The following is a 21,605-nucleotide window of genomic DNA, read 5'->3' on the forward strand; positions in this document are numbered from 1 at the left end:
TTATTCCCAATTCTACCCTTATGTCAATTAACATAATTATTATCAATTATTCCTTTTTTCTCACTTTCCATAACAATAAATCTAATTCCTTCCTTAAAATCTGCTTCCAAATCCCTAAAAATTTGCTACCAAATAAAAAAAATAATTTTTTTATTTCTTATTTTTTATTATTTTCGAATTTTATTTAGCCATTATTTATTTATTTTTATTTTTTAATATTTTTTAATAAAATATATTTTTAATTTTTTTTTAATATTTTTTAAACAAAAAATTGAAGTTCTTTTCTCGACAGATTTAAAAAGCCGAATATGACTATAGTTGAATATGACTATATGTGAGTATATTAACTGTAGTCATATTATTTTTTATATTGCAGTTTTTCACTTTTTCAACTTAACAATTCCGATTATATAGTGTGGTATAGTTATGTTCACCAAATTATATAAAACAACGAAGGTTCCTTATGTTTACGTAAACAATCCAATCAACATCTACAAAAAAAATCACAATTTGAATCTAGTTATTAGAAGTCAACTTCAAAACGAGAAAATATAACATATTCGAATATGACTACCGTCGTATTTAACCATAGTCATATTCGAATATGACTACAATCATATTCAAACAATACATAAATATGACTATAGTCATATTCGACTATGACAATAGTCATGTTACTGCAGCTGTTCAAATCTGAAAATACAATTTTCAGATCTGAAAAAAAAAGAATCTATTAAAAGTTTCGTAAGTCAAATTACTGCGATCAATAAAATTGCAAGCATCTATTAAGTTCAAGATAATCGAAATTGCAATGGCTCATTGTTGAGTGTAGATATTACACTCAATACGTTTACTTTACGTGGATCTTTTGTTTAGATTTAATTATATTTGTGCTTTAATTGATCGATTTTGTGTTTTATAGGTAAAAAACGAGAATTAGGTGTCCATGAAGGAAAAAAGATCAAAAAGAAAGGAAAAAAGTTGCAAATAAGGAAACAAATCAAATTGGAAGAAGGAATCCCGCCACAGCTTTGACAGTGTCCACCATTTCGAGCATATCTCTCTCATACGAACTCCGAATTAGGTGATTTTGACAGCATTGGAAAGCTAATTTCAAGGGCTACAATTCTTATTTACACAATATTCCAAAATTCGGACTCCAACATGGCACAAATCGACGAACAAATCCTGGTGGGGGAAAGTGACTCGGAAATTAAAAACTTAGCTACTCGTAATTCTTATGATAAGCAAAATAGAATAAATAAAATAAATAAGAAAAAACTATGCTTGAGTCTTCGTTGATCTTCGTTCTTCGTGTTTTGTGGTGTAAAATTTCGTCCTTATGGTGTAGAGATTTGTTGCTTTTATAGGCTTTTCTTGATAAGGAAGTAGTGGAAACCTAATAGGAATCAATTTCCGTCACTTTCCCCCACCAGGATTTGTTCGTCGATTTGTGCCATGTTGGAGTCCTAATTTTGGAATATTGTGTAAATAAGAGTTGTAGCCCTTGAAATTAGCTTTCCAATGCCGTCAAAATTACCTAATTCGGAGTTCGTATGAGAGAGATATGCTCGAAATGGTGGACACTGTCAAAGTTGTGGCGGGATTCCTTCTTCCAATTTGATTTGTTTCCTTATTTGCAACTTTTTTCCTTTCTTTTTGATCTTTTTTCCTTCATGGACACCTAATTCTCGTTTTTTACCTATAAAACACAAAATCGATCAATTAAAGCACAAATATAATTAAATCTAAACAAAAGATCCACGTAAAGTAAACGTATTGAGTGTAATATCTAAACTCAACACACCCCCAAACTTGAACTTTTGCTTGTCCTCAAGCAAAATCTAATCGTAAGCAAAAAACTCAACTACCGCATCTCATCACATAGATTAATGACCAACTTCACGTTTTCACAACTTGTAATTATAATGAAAATTCTTAGGCATTCGCAAGCTCGAAATTCAAAAGCACATAGTCACTTACCATAGCCAAAAACCACAAATCATGCAATTGCTTCAAGCATCCAATATTTGTAAATTAAAGATAGAAAAAAGTTATGCTTACATGTATATGTTTGACTCCAAATACTCACCAAAATATATTACTCTACTAATATCGAACTTTAAGCTATTGGGATCATTGGGGCTTTTTGGCTTTCAATTGTTAGGCTTTTTGGTTCGAGGTAGGAAATATGGGTATATGTGGCTATTCTTCTTGAATTGAGGTGATTACACCAAAATTTCAAAGATATGCGTTTGACACAATGAATTCACCTCTAAGGACTTTACTAAACTCGATTCTTAAGAGTTCAAAAGTCTCCACTTTTGCTCTTAAGACAGTGGATCGAGCTTTCAAAATAATTCCACAACTAGTCCTTAGTTCTCCCTTCTAGTCTCTTCTTCTTCTTCTTCTTCTTCTCTTTTCTTTTTCTTTTTTTATATATATATAGACACACATATATTTTTCTTCTTTTTTTTCTCTATTTTTTTTCTCTCTCTCTCACTTTTTTTTTCTTTTTTCTTTTTTTTTTCGGGGAAGGAGAATAAGGACTTTATAAAAAATTTCAAGCGAGCTCCAAGGGGTAATTTTTCAAGAATCTCCATCTATTCTACCTTATACACATTGGATAAAAGAAAGAACACCTTTTCTCCGAGGCTCAAATCAAGGTTTTAAGGAAAATTTCGATAAAAAGGTCGGCTTGAAAGGCTCAAACGGATCAAAGAATGCCCAAATCATATCCCAAATCACTCACTACTCAATACTTCGTATCATAAATTTCCTAAGGTGAGGTCTAAAACCGAACATAGCATGATCTAACACAAATTAACTCCAAATTTAAAATACAAAACATTCAACCAAAACAATGCACAAAGTGTGATTCCTAGCAATAATTCATTTATAAGTTCCGTTGAATCGAAAGCTAAATAAATATCTAATCATTATCACACAAAACAAGCAATCTCATCATCAAACATTGATCATCTCTCATTATTATAACTCATCGATGCATTCGACTCAAGCAATTCTTTTTTAAGAAAACAATAAATAAACGAAAAAAAAAATCCTAAGGCATGCAAACTAAAAAGTTAAAGCACATAAAAACAAGTAATTTTCCAGCCCCAAACTTAAATTTTTTTCCTCAATGCAATTAGAACAAAGTTCAAGGATAGAATACACCTGATTAGTCGGAAGGTCCTTCTCCGGGATGCACTCTTTGATGTTCGTTTAATCCACATTTAACGTCCAATCCCTTAGTGTTTGATTTTCGACCTAAAAATAAAAAAAATTAGTTTGCGCATGCTAAAATCCTAAGAAAAATAAAAATAAATAAAAATACGAAAATCGATAAATGCTTGGGTTGCCTCCCAAGAAGCGCTAAGTTTTAAGTCTTCAGCCAGACTTTGCTTCTTAAAACTGTTATGTCCAATCCAAAGCTTTGTAGATTGCGCATCCATCCATGAGCTCTATCACTTCAATTGCAACCAAGACATGGATAGCATTGCAATATATCAAGGTCCACCTTAGCTTGTAGTCTTTCTTGGTTGTAATCAATCGGTACGAAGCTAAGATGGGATCTTCATCACCCGCTCCCTCAAATCGGTACACAAAAACCTCACATCCGCGTATAACCTCCACATCAAACACATTCGTCTTCTCATCAACCTTTATTGATGCCTTCAAATCCACATTTAGATCAACGACAGAGGCCACAACTAGAATATCTTCAATCATTACATTCATCTCCTTCTTCTCTTGTTCTGAGGCATCTTCGTGGTTTAGCTCGATTGCCTTCTCAGATTCATCATGCTCAAGTTTCTTCGTAATTTCTATTTCTCTCACATCGACACTATTTTCCGGACATAGAAGATTTTTCTCACCGCAGGCTTCACCCGAATTTTCTTTGATATAGCTATTGCCGATTTTGTCTGGAATATTTTCAAGAGATTCAGATTTTAATTTGAGCGTCATCTCTTCCAGTTTTATCTCCATGTTTCGAAATGATGCTTGAGTGGACTTCGTGAATTCGGCAATGAGGGATACCAAATCAACTTGTTCATCAGTGGTCTGCTGCTGTTGCATTGGATAATAATTTTGAAAATCATCAAATTGTGGCTCTCTATGTTGAAACTCGTTCAAATCTTGGTCTTGAAAGCTTTGCTCGTATGTGTTGTTGATGTAAGTGTTCCAATAACCTCCGTTGGTAATTTCGATGAAATTTGTCGCTTTTGGTGATCCCCAACATTGATCGGAATAATGATTTCCACCACATGCGGAACAAAACGGAGGCATATCATAGGTGTTTGGGAGACATTCGTCAGATGGAAGCCATTCATATCCTGTTTGAGGTGCCCCAACATTGTAACCAGACATGTAAAAAAAAAAAAAAAAAAAATCAAAATTAAAAATAAAAAAAAAAAAAAAATTAAATGGCTGAAGTAAGAAAAATTGCTCAAATTTGATATTAGAATAAATAGATAATTTAGCCGTATTGCCCGGCAACGGCGCCAAAAACTTGTTGGGGCTAAATACCTAACACTCATACCTATGTGTCATCGTATGAGAATCATGTTGCAAGAGTTGTGAGAGGCGACGAATATGCTTTTATGATAATATGTTCATGTTAATTGCTCGTGTCTTAAAACGGATGATGGCCAAATTGTTTCCAGTGGCGCAGACTACGCGGTCTGGTGGGTGTGTGACGTCGTATACGAGTAAAATATATTTTATATTTTTCAACTATTTAATGATTTGTTTTGTTTAATTTGAGTGACTTCATAAATATAAGGGTAAATTCCACTTTCTCCCCTTGTACTTTTCCTTGATATCACTTTACCTCCTTTTACTCTCAATTGCATCGAGTTGCCCCCTTGTACTTTGGCGCGATATCACTTTACCTGCTTTTACTCTCAATTGCATCGATTTGCCCCCTTGTACTTTGGCTCGATATCACTTTAACCCCTTCTGCTCTCAATTTCATCGATTTGCCCCCCGTATTTGAAAAATTGTCTCAATGTGGCTCTCGCAGTTAGTTTTCACACATTTGACCTTAACACCGTTTGATCTAAGTTTGAAAAAAAAAAAACCCTCCCAATTTAAATAATTATTAAAAAAATTAAAAAAAACAATTGTGGTTGGGGTTGTGGACTATATTTTCTCGTTGTCTTGAATTTTTTTATTATATTATTTTTTGTTTTTTATTACTTTTTTATTCTTTTTTTTTTTTGATAAATTATGACCTAAATGGCTTACAATATTTTTTCACGACGCTTGTGAGGCAAGCGTTTGTCACACTGTATGACCACCGCTAAAGGATCGTGTGCCACCAGATGTTGGGCTCGCACACCATAATCATGGTGGGCTCGCACACCATAATCTAGTTCGATTTTATTTTTTATTTTGAATATTTTGTTCATACTAGGGATGATAATTATGTCATTGTGTTTTGGGCTAATTATTTGTTTAATATAGTACTGTCTGGTGTCACGGACTTGAATCTCGATCAAAGTAGTGTACGGCACTTAATCACTAATCAATGCCCATCGCGCCTATTCGAACTTCGCCCCTTGCAAAAAAGCTAAGACAACCTCACTCAAAAGTGCACAGAGGTGTATGCAAGTTCTTAAGAAAGAACAAGTGTTGGAGATTGCTATAGAATACTTTATTGTTTGGATTCTTGGGTGATTAAAATGAATAGTGTTACCCCTATTTATATAACTCTACCTTCTCAAGAATCGTTGGTGGTCATCTTGATCTAATGGCTAAGAGTATCTCCTATGATTTCCTACCAAATATATACAAGGAGGATTCTACAAGATCTTCTAGAATCCTTTAAGTGTTATTTTGGTTTCTTGGAATTGAGAAGATTGATACATAATATCTGGATCCGAGATGGATCCCCAGCCTGGGTTCAGATCCGGTGTTTAATAGATTGTGGATCCCGCATAAGGAGGTAAGATTGGAGAATCCAAGAAAATTTACGATCCAGTTACAAATTGAAATTACCAAATAGTCCTTAGACAATAGCAAGATCGGTCAGTTATATCCCTAATCAAATTCATATTTGCGAAATTGGAAAATATATAAACAATTGTACTGCAGAACAAGCATAAATCCTAGCATCTCTGCCAACAGTACGCGATCTTATTTCTCTATTTTATGCATACTAGGAAGATGCACTTGCGTTGCGTTGCACGTGTCTAGTTAAATGTTTTATGATTTTTTTTTTAGTTGCAATTGTACGTTTATCGAAGTAAAATAAAGTTATAATGTTTTTAATAAATATCTAAATTTACAATTACTACAAAAAAAAATGTATAATATTATAAATTCACCAGATGATTTTGATTTATTAAGCTCCCAAAAAGAGGCTATTATGAAGTCAAAACTTGCATATTGTATTCTTCACGTAATGAGACTGTGAATTTATGTTTCAATGCTTTCATCCCTAAATCGCTCAAAAATTCTTGCCCCTGCTTCAAATATCATGCAAAATTTGGACTCCTCCTAGAAAATATTCACAACATGCTACCTAAAACGATTCTGGTCCTCAAAGTTTTGCCGCTACGAATTTAGTCCTCAAACTTATCATTTTTGGACACTTATGGTCCGGCCGTTAACTTTCCCAATTAAGTTGGACAGAATCGTCACGTGACTTCCATTTGGCAGTCAAAATCGAGCTGGAAGATGAGTTGGACGACACCTCATTATCTCTCCTCTATCTCTCTCTTATCTCCATATAACAAATCATTAATTCCTCTTCTACAAAACCCCCAGTTTTCCATCTTCTAATTCCCAAAACCTTACCCCAAATTCTACGAAGATGGGAATCGATTGACATGGCTGATCAACAAATATATAAATCTGAAATAAACATGAGGAATTCCACATTAAGATACTCCTGTTTTTCACATTAACCAAAAATTTGATATACAGAAGAACCTCGATAAATTAGTACTTAATAAATTAATAACCTCGCTAAAATAATAAATTTTTCCAGTCCCGACTCGGGGAAAATATGCTAAATTAACAATTCGCTAAATTTATAAGATAATACACATTCGAAAATATTAAGAAGCCCCGTATACTAGATAAATTAATAATGCATAAAAGTAATTCTTAAATTACATGGTACAATATATATTTTTACCGATCAGTGTATTTTTGTCTTTGTGTGTGTCTCTCTTATATATATATGGACAAAATACACTTCACCCCCTCACCCCTATAAATTTTTCATTTTGTCACTTTCCCCCATAAAATTTGAGAAAAGAGATAACCCCCTCGAAATATTGTTTTGTTTGCACTTTATCCCAAAGTTAATTTTCGGTGGGCATATATGGTGCAACAAAAGTAACATTTTAAAGGGGCAATGTGTGAAAAAATAATATTTTTAAGGGTCAGCATGAAAAAGAAAAAACACTCAGTTCCGATTAATAATCCATTGGAATTTTGCTATTGGGGCAATGTGCATCAAGTGTAACATGCAATTTGTTTGATCTACTTTCTTAAATTTTGAAGGAGTAAAGTGCGAAAATAAAAAAATTATAGGGAATGACATGCATTTTCTGATCAAGATCGAATCCTTCTCCTTGTCGACAAGTATGGAATTATGAAATACGAAACAAACGAATTTTTGGCTGGAGAATACAAGTGGTACTCTCTCGCGCGCTCTCTCTCTCTCTCTCTTAAACCAAATAAAGGAAGAAGTAATGGAGGATGTTTGAATTTGTACATGAAGTTTATTAAATTTTAATGGAAAAGATAGTGATTATATATCTGTAAACTTGGCTATATATGGCGGATACAAGCTCTCTGCCTACAAACTGGGGAGTCAATGTTGTTTTCAACATCTTTCTCTTTAATAAGATTTCAGGTCACTATCTTTATTCACTAGTTACAGTTAAACTTCTATAAATTAATATAGTCGGGACTAGCAGAATTCTATTAGTTTATCAAAATATTAAATTATCGAACTAATAATTCAGTAGGTTTTTACCGAGCCGGGACCAAAAGAATCAATTATTTAAAAGAGGTTGTTAATTTATGACTATTAATTTAGCGATGTTCTACTGTATATATTATCTTTAGGGAAAAATACTTTTCGTCACTTTAGTTTAACTCGATTTCATATTTGGTCATCTTTGCTCATAATAAAATAGATTTAGTCCCTCATGTTTCAAAAATTCAACACCTTTAGTAATTTTCGTCAACTTTCATTTAGTACTAACGGAATTGAGTGTGTGCCCATTATTACCTTAACCGACGAACTAACGGTTCATTGACGGAAATGACCAAATGTGACTTTTATGAGCGATAAAAATTGTAATTTTCCCTTATCTTTATCTTTCCTTTTGTTTTTTCTTTTTTTTTTCCTGGTAAATTAGTAATTTTTGTCCTATAGATTAGTTTATTAAATTGCCAAGGTGTATTTTATACATATATATAAAATACTATTTGTTAGGAATAACAAGACGTTTCCGAGCAATGAAATTTGAATGGAGCCTTTCAAATTTATTTCGAAGGAAATTCTGTCTGATCCATCAAACGGATATCTAGTTAATGATACGTGTGTGTTTGGTGCTGAGGTTTTTGTCATCGAAAGACAAGTGGCCGTTGAATGTTTATCTTTGGAGAATGTCGATATTCGTTACAAGCATGATTTGAAGATTTCAGATTTCTCCAAATTGGAAGAAACATGGAATTCTGCAATTGCTGGAGGCCAGAAACGGTAACGATTTTTAGTGTTATTAATTAGAGTTTATTGCAATTAGTGTCCCCTGCGTTATAACGAAATTACTACAAAATCACCTCATGTTATTTTATCGACAAAAACTCCCCTCTGATTTTTATTAGCAATTGGTACTTATGTTTAGGGTTTGTGTGCTTAAAAAAAGTTGAATCATAGGGGGGTTCTTGACAAAAGAATAACATGAGGCAGTTCTTTTAGTAATTCAACATAATACAGGGTACTAATTGCAATAAACCCTTATTAACTTGCAACTATTTTTATGGTATCCTTTCAAATTATATTGTTTGTTACACACTACTTTATTTCGCTAAATGTAGGAAGATTATTCTTTGCCCGAAAGGAAATGGAGAGGGAACAATGATAAAGACACGAAGAATGATAAACACATGAAAAAAAGTAAGTTATAAACTCCGATTATTTACGATGTTTGAAGTTTCAAAGTTGGTAGCGAAAAATGCCGAAAATTAAACTTTTTTTTTTCATTTTTGCAGCTCTTAATCATTGGTTTTCAGCTTCCGAAACTACTTTGGGATGGCGTACATAATATCTCCAATACGCCCCCTCAAGTGCAGGCGAATTACATTTGAAGCCTTGCACTTGAAATATTTTTAAATGGGTGGCTGTGGGATTCAAACTCAGGACCTTTCATTTGGCCTGACTCTGATACCATGTTGAATGACCATCTCAACCAAAAGCTTAAGCTATTAGTGAAATGTATCATTTAATATTAATATCTCCAATATATTGAGTTCAATGCCATATGATATGCCTAATTGGCCCAACCCAATGGGCCTACAAATTATTTACCTACTGGGCCACGAGCCCAATATCGAAGACCATTATCACCAAGGCCCAATCACCTTCAAGTAAGGTTTGGGCCCGACAATCTCAACTAAGCTATAAATAAATGTTTGAACTCATTCCTTAAGGTACGTCCTATTAACTGAGCAATACAAAAACGCGTATTCTCTGGACTATTTCTATGATCAGCACGTCTGACTTGAGCGTCGGAGGGGTTTCCGCCGGATCAACCCCCGGCTTAGTTCATGTGTTCTATGATCGCAGGTACCTCAGGATCATCAAGTTGTCAAGCTACTGATCTGCTTTGCTCTCCCAGCTCATTTTCTACACCACCCTGGGTGAGCTATATTTTAGCTTCATCATTTTGTCGCTTCCAATTTAATTGACGGATTAATGGTAAATAATGGAAAATAACCATATGTGTTGAATTAATGAAACAGAAGAGACTAAATATGTTTTTTTTGTGGACTAACAGGACCAAATATGAAATCTATGTAAACCTAAGGGACGAAGAGCATAATTTTCCCTTATATAAATTATTGTTGTCTATCAACCCTCATTAGAAGAGATGGTATTTAGTGTTTACAGTAGAAGTCTATGTGTTCTAGTGTTCATGTAATGCACTCACAATCCAGTAATTGTTCGATAAAACTGATAAATGTCGACATAAAATATGTCGAATAAAACCTTATATATGACCGATAATCATCCAAAAGAGTATATAGCCATTTTCACTATTTGATTCATTAGTCTTTCTAATGCAAAGATCACATTACATAATAAGGTTCGAAGAAACATGCACTAATGCTGGCAAAAATTTACACTTATGCAGCTTATGTGAAACGGAAAAAAAAAAGGTTTCGATATTATGGAAAAACTAATACTCAAATTCGAGTCCCGAAATCGAAATCATGTAATGCTATCACAATCTACTAATGTAGATAGCCAACCAATCTAAAACCCTCGGTAACATTTCAAATTATTACAAGGGCATTTTCATTTACGGCAAAGCCCTCAGAGGTGCACTGTGGTGACTGAAGAGGAGCGGTGCTCGTTTCTCCTTTATCCAACCTGGCATAACCCAGAGTGACCTGCATTTAAATGTACATTAGTTGGGTTACGGCTGCGCAAAAAAAAAAAAAATCAATGCGAGTTATACCTGCAATTGAATTAAATATATTTCAAAGAAAAATGAAAAAAAAAATCTTTTGGAATGACATTCAAATGTTGGATAATGCATCCTTCTTTTTCTTTTTCTTTTTTCTATTTTCTCAATTAATAGAAAATATACTGTAACATAATTAGTGATCAAATATAGCAAAAACAGCAAGAAAAATGGAATAAAAATACGGTTCGAACATAAATAACAACTATTCTACGATTATTTGGTCTCACATAAAATGCACAAATATTAATTGCACAGAGTTGTTGCTAACTCTGCACAATAACCCCCACTAAATGACGATTAATTGGATTATTTGGATAAAAAGAAATGAAAAAATAAAATAAAATGTTGTACACGAATATAGTGATAATTCGTTATTCTAATGGAGGACGAATCGTTTGATTTTATCTTAATTAAGAACATCGTGTTGTACGAGAGAAGCTAACCTGAACAGCACAGCCGGCTATCAGAGGCCCAATCGTAGTACCGCAGACGAGCACATCGTCTGGTTGAAAGCCGACTTTCAAATAGTCCAGCTGTACACGTCCGTTATTTGATATTACGAAACGGCCTGTGAGGGTTGCTATGGAAAAATTACCCTGCAAGTATAACAATAAATTGGTTTCGTAAGTTAATGTATAACAAAAAAAACTATATAATTTAATTATTCGTTTAGATATGATAAAACACACTAATATTATTTGCACGGAGGAGTTACTAAATCTGCATAAATTACCACTAAATGACAAAATTTAATCATATTATTAGTTCGATTCGAGTAAAATTCTGCTATACTATTCCGTCAAACAAGTAATAAAATAAACACTCGACTCAATCCCAAGTAAGTATGTTTACCTCAAAATACGTTGCTACGCCTTTTATATCGATTCTCGGGTTCGATATGTCACCTGATACAGTGTATATACATCCCTCGACCGACAAAGCGCCACACCTTGGGTGGATACGCTCTTGAAAGAAATCTCGTATCCTTTTTCCAATGTCCTAAAAGCAGAAAAGAAATAAAAGAAATTTATACACAAAAAGAAGAGTTGTAAAAGCAAATCGAACATCAGATTACTGTAACAAGTTAACTACTTATACGTCAACTGAACGATCATAGTGGTGTTCGATTTCTTCTTTTTCCCGTACTTCCATCCACGTAATTAGTCTTATTTTTATTTCTTTTATCACAATTTTTCTTCTCTCGGAGTTCAATTATAACTTACTATATTATAAATCTTCTGTGAAGTTAAGACCCTGAAATTTAAGGTTGAAATTAATCTATCACGATGTTGTGCAAAAACGGATAAAAGTAACACCACATTAACATATAATTTGACAAAATCAATTTCTTTTATTGGTTTTGACAAAATTCCAACTTCCGGTCTGTCACATAGTTGTATACGAGTGTTACCTTTTATTGGTTTTGTGCCCTAATTTGTGACGCCTAGTCGATTTAATTATGATAAGATAGATCTATTCACACAAAATATGGTAGAGTCAAATAAATGCAGCCGTATCCAAAAGGACTCCTATTTATTCACTTACTATAAAAGCTAATAAAATCATAAGGTCTCACAATAATACAGATAATTAAATCCACACAGAGAAGCAAAAGTACCCTACCTTGTATACAAAAATTCAAAAATCAAAAATTAAAAATCAAAAATCAAAAATCAAAAAAACAAAAATCAAAAATCAAAAATCAAAAATCAAAAATCAAAAATCAAAAAAACAAAAAAAACAAAAATCAAAAATCAAAAATAAAAAATCAAAAATAAAAAATCAGAATATGTGGACAAATGAAACCAATAAGCACACGAATGGGGAGATAACAAGACACAGATAAACATGCAAATAGTTGAATAAAATAGAATTCTATAATTTTAATAAAAGCCAATCATTTTTATACTTTAGTAGAAAACGGTGATAAACATGAATTATGTCTTGGTCACATTCATTTTCGAGCAATCAACCAACTTTAGCAGAGATTTTTTGTTGTAAAAAAAACACACACAAAATAAACGAAAAGGAGTCAGAAAATTAATAAAGGAAGCAACCTCTCCAGTCTTTATAGTAACAATGAAAGGCGACAACTGAGCAGCGAACGAAGTAAAGGGGTGTTTAGGAATCCTCGGTCGAGGTATAGAAGGTCGACGAACGGAGCTCGATGCATCGAATTTTCTATATTCAAGTGCCAAAATTACGGGACGCTCCTCTGCTGATGGATTTCTTTTACTCCCACGTACATGTGACATTTTAAATTTTATAGAAAATATTCCGGACAAAATGAAAAAAGAAAATTGTAGATGCAAGGGCTTGAAGATGTTGAGAGGGTGAGAAATAATCGAAATGAAAACGAGGTTAAATAGATAAAGTTCTTGTCTTGGTTGACAACATATTAAGAAATTAATTATAGATTTAGCAAATACGAGAATAGAATCGATGAATGGTTTTGCAAAATCTAGACTGAAATGGGAGGAAAGTCAAGAGATAGTTATTACGAAATCCGAAAAGATGGATTTCGTAAATAATTTCGTGTGTTTTTTAATTATTTCCATGACTAGCTACAGCATTTAAAACATTACTTGAATTATAAACAAAATAACAAATACATAAAAGTTGGCAAATAATATAAAATTAAATGTTTTACATGATGAAAAGCAGACGAACTCTAATTGAAGCTTCATTTTAATTTTGACAAAATTCTTCAAGAATAATGTGAAACAGAGTTTTGGATGGCTAAATCAGGCATGTATACGCATATACATATCGTACGTATATAGTTGTACATGTACATACATATATATTTACGAATCCAAAACCCTCAACCATATATACTAAACAATTACGCGCGTGTTTATGTACATATTTGGCATCTTCTATTTCAAGACCCCATGCAGCATCCTTACAAGTACTTCTCTTATAAGTCGAATAAAATTCTTTACAACTCCATTTATTTAATCTCTAATAAACTTCTTTTTACATATTATTTTTCCTTCATTACCATTTTTATTTTCCTTTTTGACCTTGACCTTCTTTTGCTTCATTGGAAACATACATCAGATTTGAAATCTGATTGCTTTTAAATCCGGAAAATTCATAAATTTGGGCATCGTGTATCAAAAATCTTATAGCTAAAATCCAACAATCAGCATTTATTGGTGACCGATGCATTCTACAATAGGAAGCAATTAATCAATTAAAAAAAATCATTATTATATATATGATAATTATATAGTAAGAATTCTTTAGGGTATGCATCTAATGATTTGTTTAGTGTACGAATATATATAGATCATAACGAAAATCAGTTTGTTAACATTCATTGCAGCACTAGTTATTTTTACTTATGGCAGCTAATAGTTATAAATAATAAAACGAGGTACAACAAGAATTGTACTAATTTCCACAAAAATAAAGAGACGATTTTCTATTTGGCATCTACAAAGTGACGATGAATAAACGCATTCTTTTAGTCTAAAATATTGCATGCATAAAAAAGTTAAACTTTTATGAAGACAATCTTATGAAAATGTACAAGATAAATTCAGATACGTACCATCGTATATTATAACTCATACTTCTATGTATCTGCCTTATTCTTCGAGACAAACAGCATTTTGCCATGGGAGGAGAATCAGACTATGGTGTAGGCGTACGACTCCACCTAGGATCAGAATTTTCATAATAAAAACAGTATTCGTCTCATTTGACAAGTTCAATGATCCATAAATAAATATTTAATTGAGATTTATTTAGATCTAAAAAATATCTAACCAAGCACATAAAGAAACTTTACTTGAAGATCCAACTCAGTTACAACCTATGAAAAAAAAAAGAGTGAAATTGTTTATGATTCTGACAAATAACGAAACAAATTTTCGATCATGCAGATTCTACGTGCGAATAGATAAAGAAAAGAAAAACATGCAAAAGGTACTATTACTAATGGTTATATATTTGTGCCAAAATAGGAGTAGCTTTACATTTACGATTAGAAAGAAAAAAAATGTCTAAACGAATATTTATTGTTATGAATTCATTATGAAGGTTCGATTTCTGCGAATTACACAGGATTACATCATTGGTTGTTTTCAAATCTTACAATCTTAATTAAAAAGTTTTATAGCAATCATCTGATAATTTTTCAGGTATTCCAAAATGGTTTTTCGAAATTAAATTTGAGACAAGGGAGTATCAAACGGCACGCTAAGTATCTAAATCGAAAATTCGATATATGTAAACACTGCAGAACGTACGATAGCAACTAAAGCAACAACGAAGTGAATAAATAGAAGACTGAATGTAAGTACGTACCTCAGTGGATTCATCATGTAGAAGGGAAGTTTGTGCTCGTTCGAACTTCAAACAAAGCATGCGCGGTTTCTATCATCATTCAATCGGCACCAGAAAATTCGCATATCTGAAAAATAATGAGGTGGCCATATTAATATACCATATATCGTATAATGAGGTGGGGCCCGCCAAGTTCATTGACACTGATGTTTTGTAAAGATCAACTAGTCAATCATCAAAGCACACTCGTTCCAAATAATAAAATAACTAAAGGACCACTAAATTTCATGCGAGAAACTTCTCAGCTAAATTTGGAAGATTAATATTCCCAATAAAAGTCCATTGAAATCAATGGGATTTGACTAAATTCACCGAACGCAGATTCTGTTGCGGTTAACAACATTGCTCATGCAAAATTCCGGGATCTGAAATCAAGTACGAATGCGGAATAAATTGGCTTAAACATCCCTATTGCATTGAGAAAAAATAAAAAAAAAATTAGATCTTGCAAATTAAAAGTAATTTATGGAGTATAAATTTTGGCAGTGATTTTTACCTACGATGAATTAATTAACGAAATGTAAGCACTAAGTAGCACACTGCAAATTAAAGACTATAGCCATTTAATCATTTCATTTGCATTTGCAGCAGAAAATTATAAACCAGAGATAATTAACATTGAATAAAGGGAAAAAAAATTATATTTTCTGTAATGACTCGTAAAATTCACAACTCAAAACACGCTGGCAGTATCTAGTATTTCTACATTGCAATTAAAAACTACATTTTCATATGTATAACGTTCATGAAACTGGGAAAAAGAAAACACATAAAGAAATCAACAAATAATTGAATGTTTAATTCTCTTTGATTTGAATGGCAGAGCGCGCGCGCGCGAGAGAGAGAGAGAGAGTAGAAATTCGTACCTCAGAGTGCGATGATAGAGATGAAGACCCACGTAACTTTGGGAAATTGGGAGATTAAGCGTTATAAATGTTTGCATTGAGTTTGAGATATGAATCTTGTGATAAATTAGGGCTATTTGATTTGGGAATCTAGGTTTAATTTTGTATTGAAGCTGCGTCGTTTTGAAGAAAAGGGGTGAGCCGCACTTGTTTCTAATAAATCCCTAGGGTTAAATACAAATTGCACCATTACTATTATCAGTGTCGCTTATACCCCATGTACTACAAAATACGACAAAATGGCCCCTCAATTTAACGGGCAACCGTCAAATCCCTAACACTGTTAGTTTATGTTTACCCTTCCATTTATATGATATAAATAGGCATTTTTTTATTTTTTTTATTTGGCCAATTTTTTTACTTTATTACGTAACCACTCTGGTGGTATTGACAAGTGGTTTTAGAGTAATATGTCTTGTAGAGTTTGGACGTAAAAATTGAAATACGTGAATTTTGAGAATTAGAATTACGGGAAACATTTTAAATTGAGAATTTTTAGGCTGAAAGTTAAAAAAAATATCTTTTCAAAAATCAAAAAAGAATTTTAAAATATTATCCCAAATAAAAGAAACTCATCAATTTTGGGTGATATGTTTAGCCTAGGACCTGGGAACATAATTACAAAATTTCATAAATTTAATAGGAAATTATAAATAATTTTCAGAATATAATTATTTTTTAGAAAATTTTGGTGAAATTTTTAGGTTGTGGAAAATAAAATTAGGGAAGAAACATGAAAAAAAAAATTGAGAGTAAATTGAGTACAAGAGATAAAGAAACATGGACACTTTTCATACACAAATAGGGCTATTTGTTTCTGAAATTGTCCAACATCTAGTGCAATAGTCAGTAAACTTTGAAAATGGACTGATTCTCCAACATAGTTTAACGGCAGAGGCCACTTTATTGCATTTTATAGTACAGAGATGTATATATGACATTGGTGATAATAGTATAGGGGTGCAATTTGTATTTAACCTTAAATCACTTCTGTCTGCACGCTTTTGGGAATCCAGAGACCATTTCATCAAACTCAATCAATATAGTCGTCAAGGAGAGATTGATGTTCTTTATGCATCATCCATTTCATATTCAAAAGAGAAATCAAGATAAATGTCTGCACAGATATAACTCAACTGATTCTAATGGTAATAAGTTGGTGAAATATTCTAGGATCAATATAATTACTAATAGCTGTACTGTGGAAATTTCAACACCAACAATGGTTGGTTTTTTGGTGGACATTGGGGCCTAGTTCAACTATATATTCTAACGGTTCGTTAAGTCATCATGATTTTACATTATTCATTAAATATTTGTTAGGCTAGGGGATGGGGTTTCGGAGTCGTAAATTAGTGCAAGGTCCTATGACCGAGTACTGATATGTACAATGTGAAAATTTCAATTCCAATGAAAATTGGTTTCTTGTGGGCATCACAACCAAATTCACTATCATAACTGGCCGTGAGTTATGATGATTTACATTTCTCCTTAAAAATCCTATCAGGCCAGGGGATAAGGCCAGGGATAGGGCCCCCAGGGTTGAAAAATTTCACCTTTTAGTATAAGAAATCAAGATACATGAGTCGGATTCAAATACAATTTTTTTAATTTCCATATTTACGGCCATTTTATTCCTTCATTCAAAGCCCAACGCTTAGTCTTATTATTCGTATCAACAATATTTTCCAATTTTCAAGGGCATTGTTAATTAATTATGGGGCGTGCTAAATCCTACACTAAGATTTAATAAATCCCGCGCATAAATTAAAAAAATATTCTCTCTCTACTCAAATTTTCTCTAACTTCTCTTTGAAATGGTCTATCCATGTCACTCAAAATTTATTATTTTTTTACGTGAATCATCATAAAATATGAGTTCTGATTTATTTAATATTTATTCAATTTCATTAAGCATTTTTAAATATTCAAATTCATATGAATTCGATTTTTTTCCTCAAATTCCAACTTTATTTTAGTTTGAATATGTGAAGATTTTTGTCAAATTCGAACTTGGAATGCTAAGAATGTTTTTAGTGTGTGATTTTGTGAAAAAGTTATGGAAACAGAAGAAGGATTGGGAAGGAGAAGAGAAGATTTTAGAGAGAGCAATATTTTTAGTTATGTGCATGATTTGGTAAAAATAATGTGGGATTTAGGATTTCAGATCAATTATACATGCCATGAAAATGTTATATATCAATTATTTCGAGTAAAAATAAATATTTACTACAACCGTATACATGATGAACGAGCTATTTACTACGACGACAAACAATCAACTTATCACTATATTTATTCCTTTTATTCATTATCATTTATTATTGGATACAATCCATAATTTAATTCGTGAAACAAGTTAAAAAAACCAAGAAGATAAATAATCTCATCAATCACGAATTCTAATCACACTATACTAACACCTCAAATCATTACCCGGAGCAACTCCAAGCTGATCACAATACTGCGTGTAATACTGAACACGAGCGCTAACCGTATCAGGGTTCGCCCCATCACATTCAAGCGGCCCGTTTATGGCCCGAATAGTAGACCCGAAGCCTTGCCCCGAAATAATGCGGTCGTGGCAATTGTTCATCCAATACCACAATGCAGTTCTGAAAGATATAATTCTATCCGTGGCTACTATTTCCGGGTTGTTTAAACCATCGAAGCCTATGCTAATGCCAGCTGGACCGTAATTGAAGTTCCACGATAGTTGGATTGGTCCTCGTCCGTAGTAGCCCTTGTTTGGCGTGCATGGATATTGCGTGTTGGTTTCGTCGCAGTAGTCTTTTGACGCGCCGTCGATTTCTTCAATGAAGCACATGTCTGCATGAAATATTTATAAGCATATTTACAAGGTTCTATTTCAGGAAAATGTGATACTTTGTATTTAAAAAGAAATAGTACTAATACAGAATGTATTTGTACTAATTTAAGTTTGTTATACAAATTGGAAGAATAATCAACCCATAGTATTTTCTTAACAAAAACTAGAATTAGCTTAATTAAGAGGTGACCTACTCGGTGTGACAACATTGCACGATGATTATTTGTTTCTAGTTCAAATTAACATCGTCTAATTCAAGTTCGTCACACGTGATTAATTAACATACTGTTGTTTACATTTTTCATGTTATTTAGGAATTACGGGTTATTGTACGTACACGGGCAGGGTGTATTAAATGCGTTTGCCATTAGTTTACCATTCAATTAAAATAAAAGGGGTAAATTACATCTACATCCCTGGGTATGTTAAAATAACTTAAGGTTCCTATGGTACTGGTAATAACAATGACCCCTGAAATATTATTAGAAACCCCAACAGAATAATTCATTGGATAAGTTAGGGTATTAACAGACTATTAATTTCAAGAAGTGGTGGAGACAACATAAAACTAGGAGGTGACATGGCTCCCTAGCATTTCTTCAATCCTTATTATATTGTATATATGGTTTATAAAAATTTCATCTATGGTAGCATTAGAAAACAAATATAATGCATATCGCTCCCCAGGACATGAAATCTTGCCTTTGATAATTGTTTCAGGGGTGTGGTTGTAATTATGAATATCATAGACTTTAATATTATTTTAGCATACCACATGGGTGTAAGTGCAATTTACCCAAAAAAATGGATTTAATTTTGCTACATGCTACTAAGCTAGTGGGCACAACTACTAGCCAAAATCAACCTTCACCAAATAGTCAATTTGACAAAGATGGCTCTAGCACTTATAGCTTGATCAATGCATTAAAATAAAATATTTTCCTATTGAATTTAATGATGGACAAAATGCACTTCACCCCTACAAATTTCTTATATTCGTACTTTACCCCCTAAAAATTCAAAAACTTGATAATTCTCCTTCAAAATATTGTTTTTATTGCACTTTGCCCCATAAGCCAAATTTTAGTGGACATTGTGCAAGAAAAATAACATTTTAAAGGGGCAGTGTGCAAAAATATAATATTTTTAAGAGGTAATGTGCAACAAAAATAACATATATAAATGGGCAATGTGCAACAGAAATACTCAAATTGTTAGTTTGAAAAACATAACCGCTATATAGAAGCCTACTAGAGAAACTTACGTCCAGTTTCGTGCGTCACATGTGCAAAGAAGGCTGCAATCTCCCGCTTCGAGTCGTCAGCGGAACCCACCGTGCCGAACTCCGTGTACGAGTTGACCGCCTCAAGAAACGCCGAGCGCGTGTAGAACCCCTTCCCGGCGCAGCTTCCGGCAGCCTGATCGGAGATCCCGTTAAAGAACGCGTCCGTCACAATATTACTGACGGAGCCGCCGTTGCTGGCCGGTCCGGCGGAGCACGGCCCCGACTGGCAGCCTCTGCCGCAGTAGTCGTTTCCGATGCCGCAGAAGCCGAACTGGCTGCAGCACAAGTCCGACGCGCAGCCGCAGTTTTGGCCGAACGCCGCCGGAGCGGCGGCGGCGAGAAATATTGCTGTCAGTGTGAGAGCTAGTAGAGATTTTCTCTCGATAGCCATTTTTATTTATTTTATTTATTATTATTATTGTTTACTTTTTTTGTGGAAAATGAAAGAAGTGTTCGATGTATTTATAGTCGCGCGCGTGGGGAAGAAAAATCAAGAGATGGTGGAAGTTTTTGCGTGGGAAGCGTGTTTGTTCCTCCATTTAAAAGGTTTGCAACGACTTTGACTTAGTCAAGATAAATATTTAACTAGAACAACGACTTTGGCTTTTAAGTTTTTTGTTGAAATTTTAATACACATTTTTAATGAATTTATTGACTACTGCAGATCTGACTTCTCTAAATAACTAGTAACTCACCCGTGCGATGCACGGAGATTAATTTTAAGTTCATGTTTTTGTAATGACTAAAACACGTCGATGATGTAAATCAGACATATTTATGAATGAAAAAAGGATGTTAATTCGATGCATGGGGTAATATAAAAAAAATATATATGTGTTTTGGATAAAATAATCGAACGAAAACTTTCAATAGTTGATATATCAATTCCATTTGATTTAAGTCTCGAGATAAACAAAATAAATGATAAAAGAAAATATAAAATACGAAAACTGTGATTTAGAAAATAAGATACATTATGTAACACAAATGGCTCAACTATCTCGTCCAATACACTTAGATCCTTAACATGAAACTTAATTATTGAGCACATGCATTGACATCGTCTATAACTCATCTACTACTTTGCGAGTAAAATGCATATTTTTCATAGTTTAAATGCAATTAGTATTACACCTTACAGAAACACAAACCACCTAAAATATTAAGAAGTAAATATAATTTATACAAAACTACCTTGATTTAATAAAAAAAACTTCATTGGAATCAACATTATAATGATCATAAAGTGGAAATAAACTTAACACGGCAAAAATAATTATACCTATAAATAATATAAACAAATATGTATTAGAATCACAACATACAATTTTTATGATGTACATTCATATTCCGTGAAAAACATTCTTATAGACCACATTGCAAGTAATATTAGTCGCCTATTCAGGCTTAATGAATGTTTTTATGCCACCTCTAATACTAATACTAATACTAATACTAATACTAATACTAATACTAATACTAATACTAATACTAATATTAATATTAATGCT

General features: G+C 32.9%; 2 protein-coding genes across 6 annotated transcripts in view; both read right to left on the reverse strand.

The window, feature by feature from the left end:
• Positions 1 to 16,109, reverse strand: part of LOC105953999 (AT-hook motif nuclear-localized protein 2) — a 46,432-nt gene extending 30,323 nt beyond the window's left edge. For 2 of the 4 annotated variants that reach the window (XM_088820991.1, XM_088820992.1), the window contains exons 1-2: positions 12,776 to 14,261; positions 11,571 to 11,717 (exon numbers count right to left, since the gene is read on the reverse strand). In XM_088820991.1, the coding sequence (XP_088677117.1) occupies positions 11,571 to 11,717; positions 12,776 to 12,973 (345 nt within the window). In that variant the 5' untranslated portion in view covers positions 12,974 to 14,261. Of the gene's footprint in view, positions 1 to 10,416; positions 10,642 to 11,161; positions 11,315 to 11,570; positions 11,718 to 12,775; positions 14,386 to 14,495; positions 14,542 to 15,035; positions 15,142 to 15,940 lie in introns of those variants that run through there. The other 2 variants (XM_012977671.2, XM_088820993.1) reach the window with 2 other exon arrangements.
• Positions 16,110 to 18,185: 2,076 nt separating this feature from the next.
• On the reverse strand, positions 18,186 to 20,535 carry LOC105953998 (endochitinase EP3). Of its 2 annotated transcripts, XR_016032298.1 has the most exons (3): positions 20,074 to 20,535; positions 18,270 to 18,808; positions 18,186 to 18,234 (listed from the first exon to the last, which is right to left on the reverse strand). XR_016032298.1 is itself a non-coding variant. In XM_012977670.2 (2 exons), exons 1-2 carry the CDS (start codon positions 20,483 to 20,485, stop codon positions 18,396 to 18,398), a joined length of 825 nt encoding a protein of 274 aa, XP_012833124.2. In that variant the 5' UTR covers positions 20,486 to 20,535; the 3' UTR covers positions 18,186 to 18,395. The 2 variants fall into 2 exon arrangements, 1 of the variants encoding a protein (XP_012833124.2); XM_012977670.2 differs by having other exon boundaries at positions 18,186 to 18,808.
• Positions 20,536 to 21,605: the final 1,070 nt, after the last annotated feature.

The sequence above is a fragment of the Erythranthe guttata genome, chromosome 7, assembly GCF_056151865.1.
Source record: "Erythranthe guttata isolate IM_541 chromosome 7, IM_541, whole genome shotgun sequence".
In the NCBI taxonomy this organism is placed as follows: domain Eukaryota; kingdom Viridiplantae; phylum Streptophyta; class Magnoliopsida; order Lamiales; family Phrymaceae; genus Erythranthe; species Erythranthe guttata.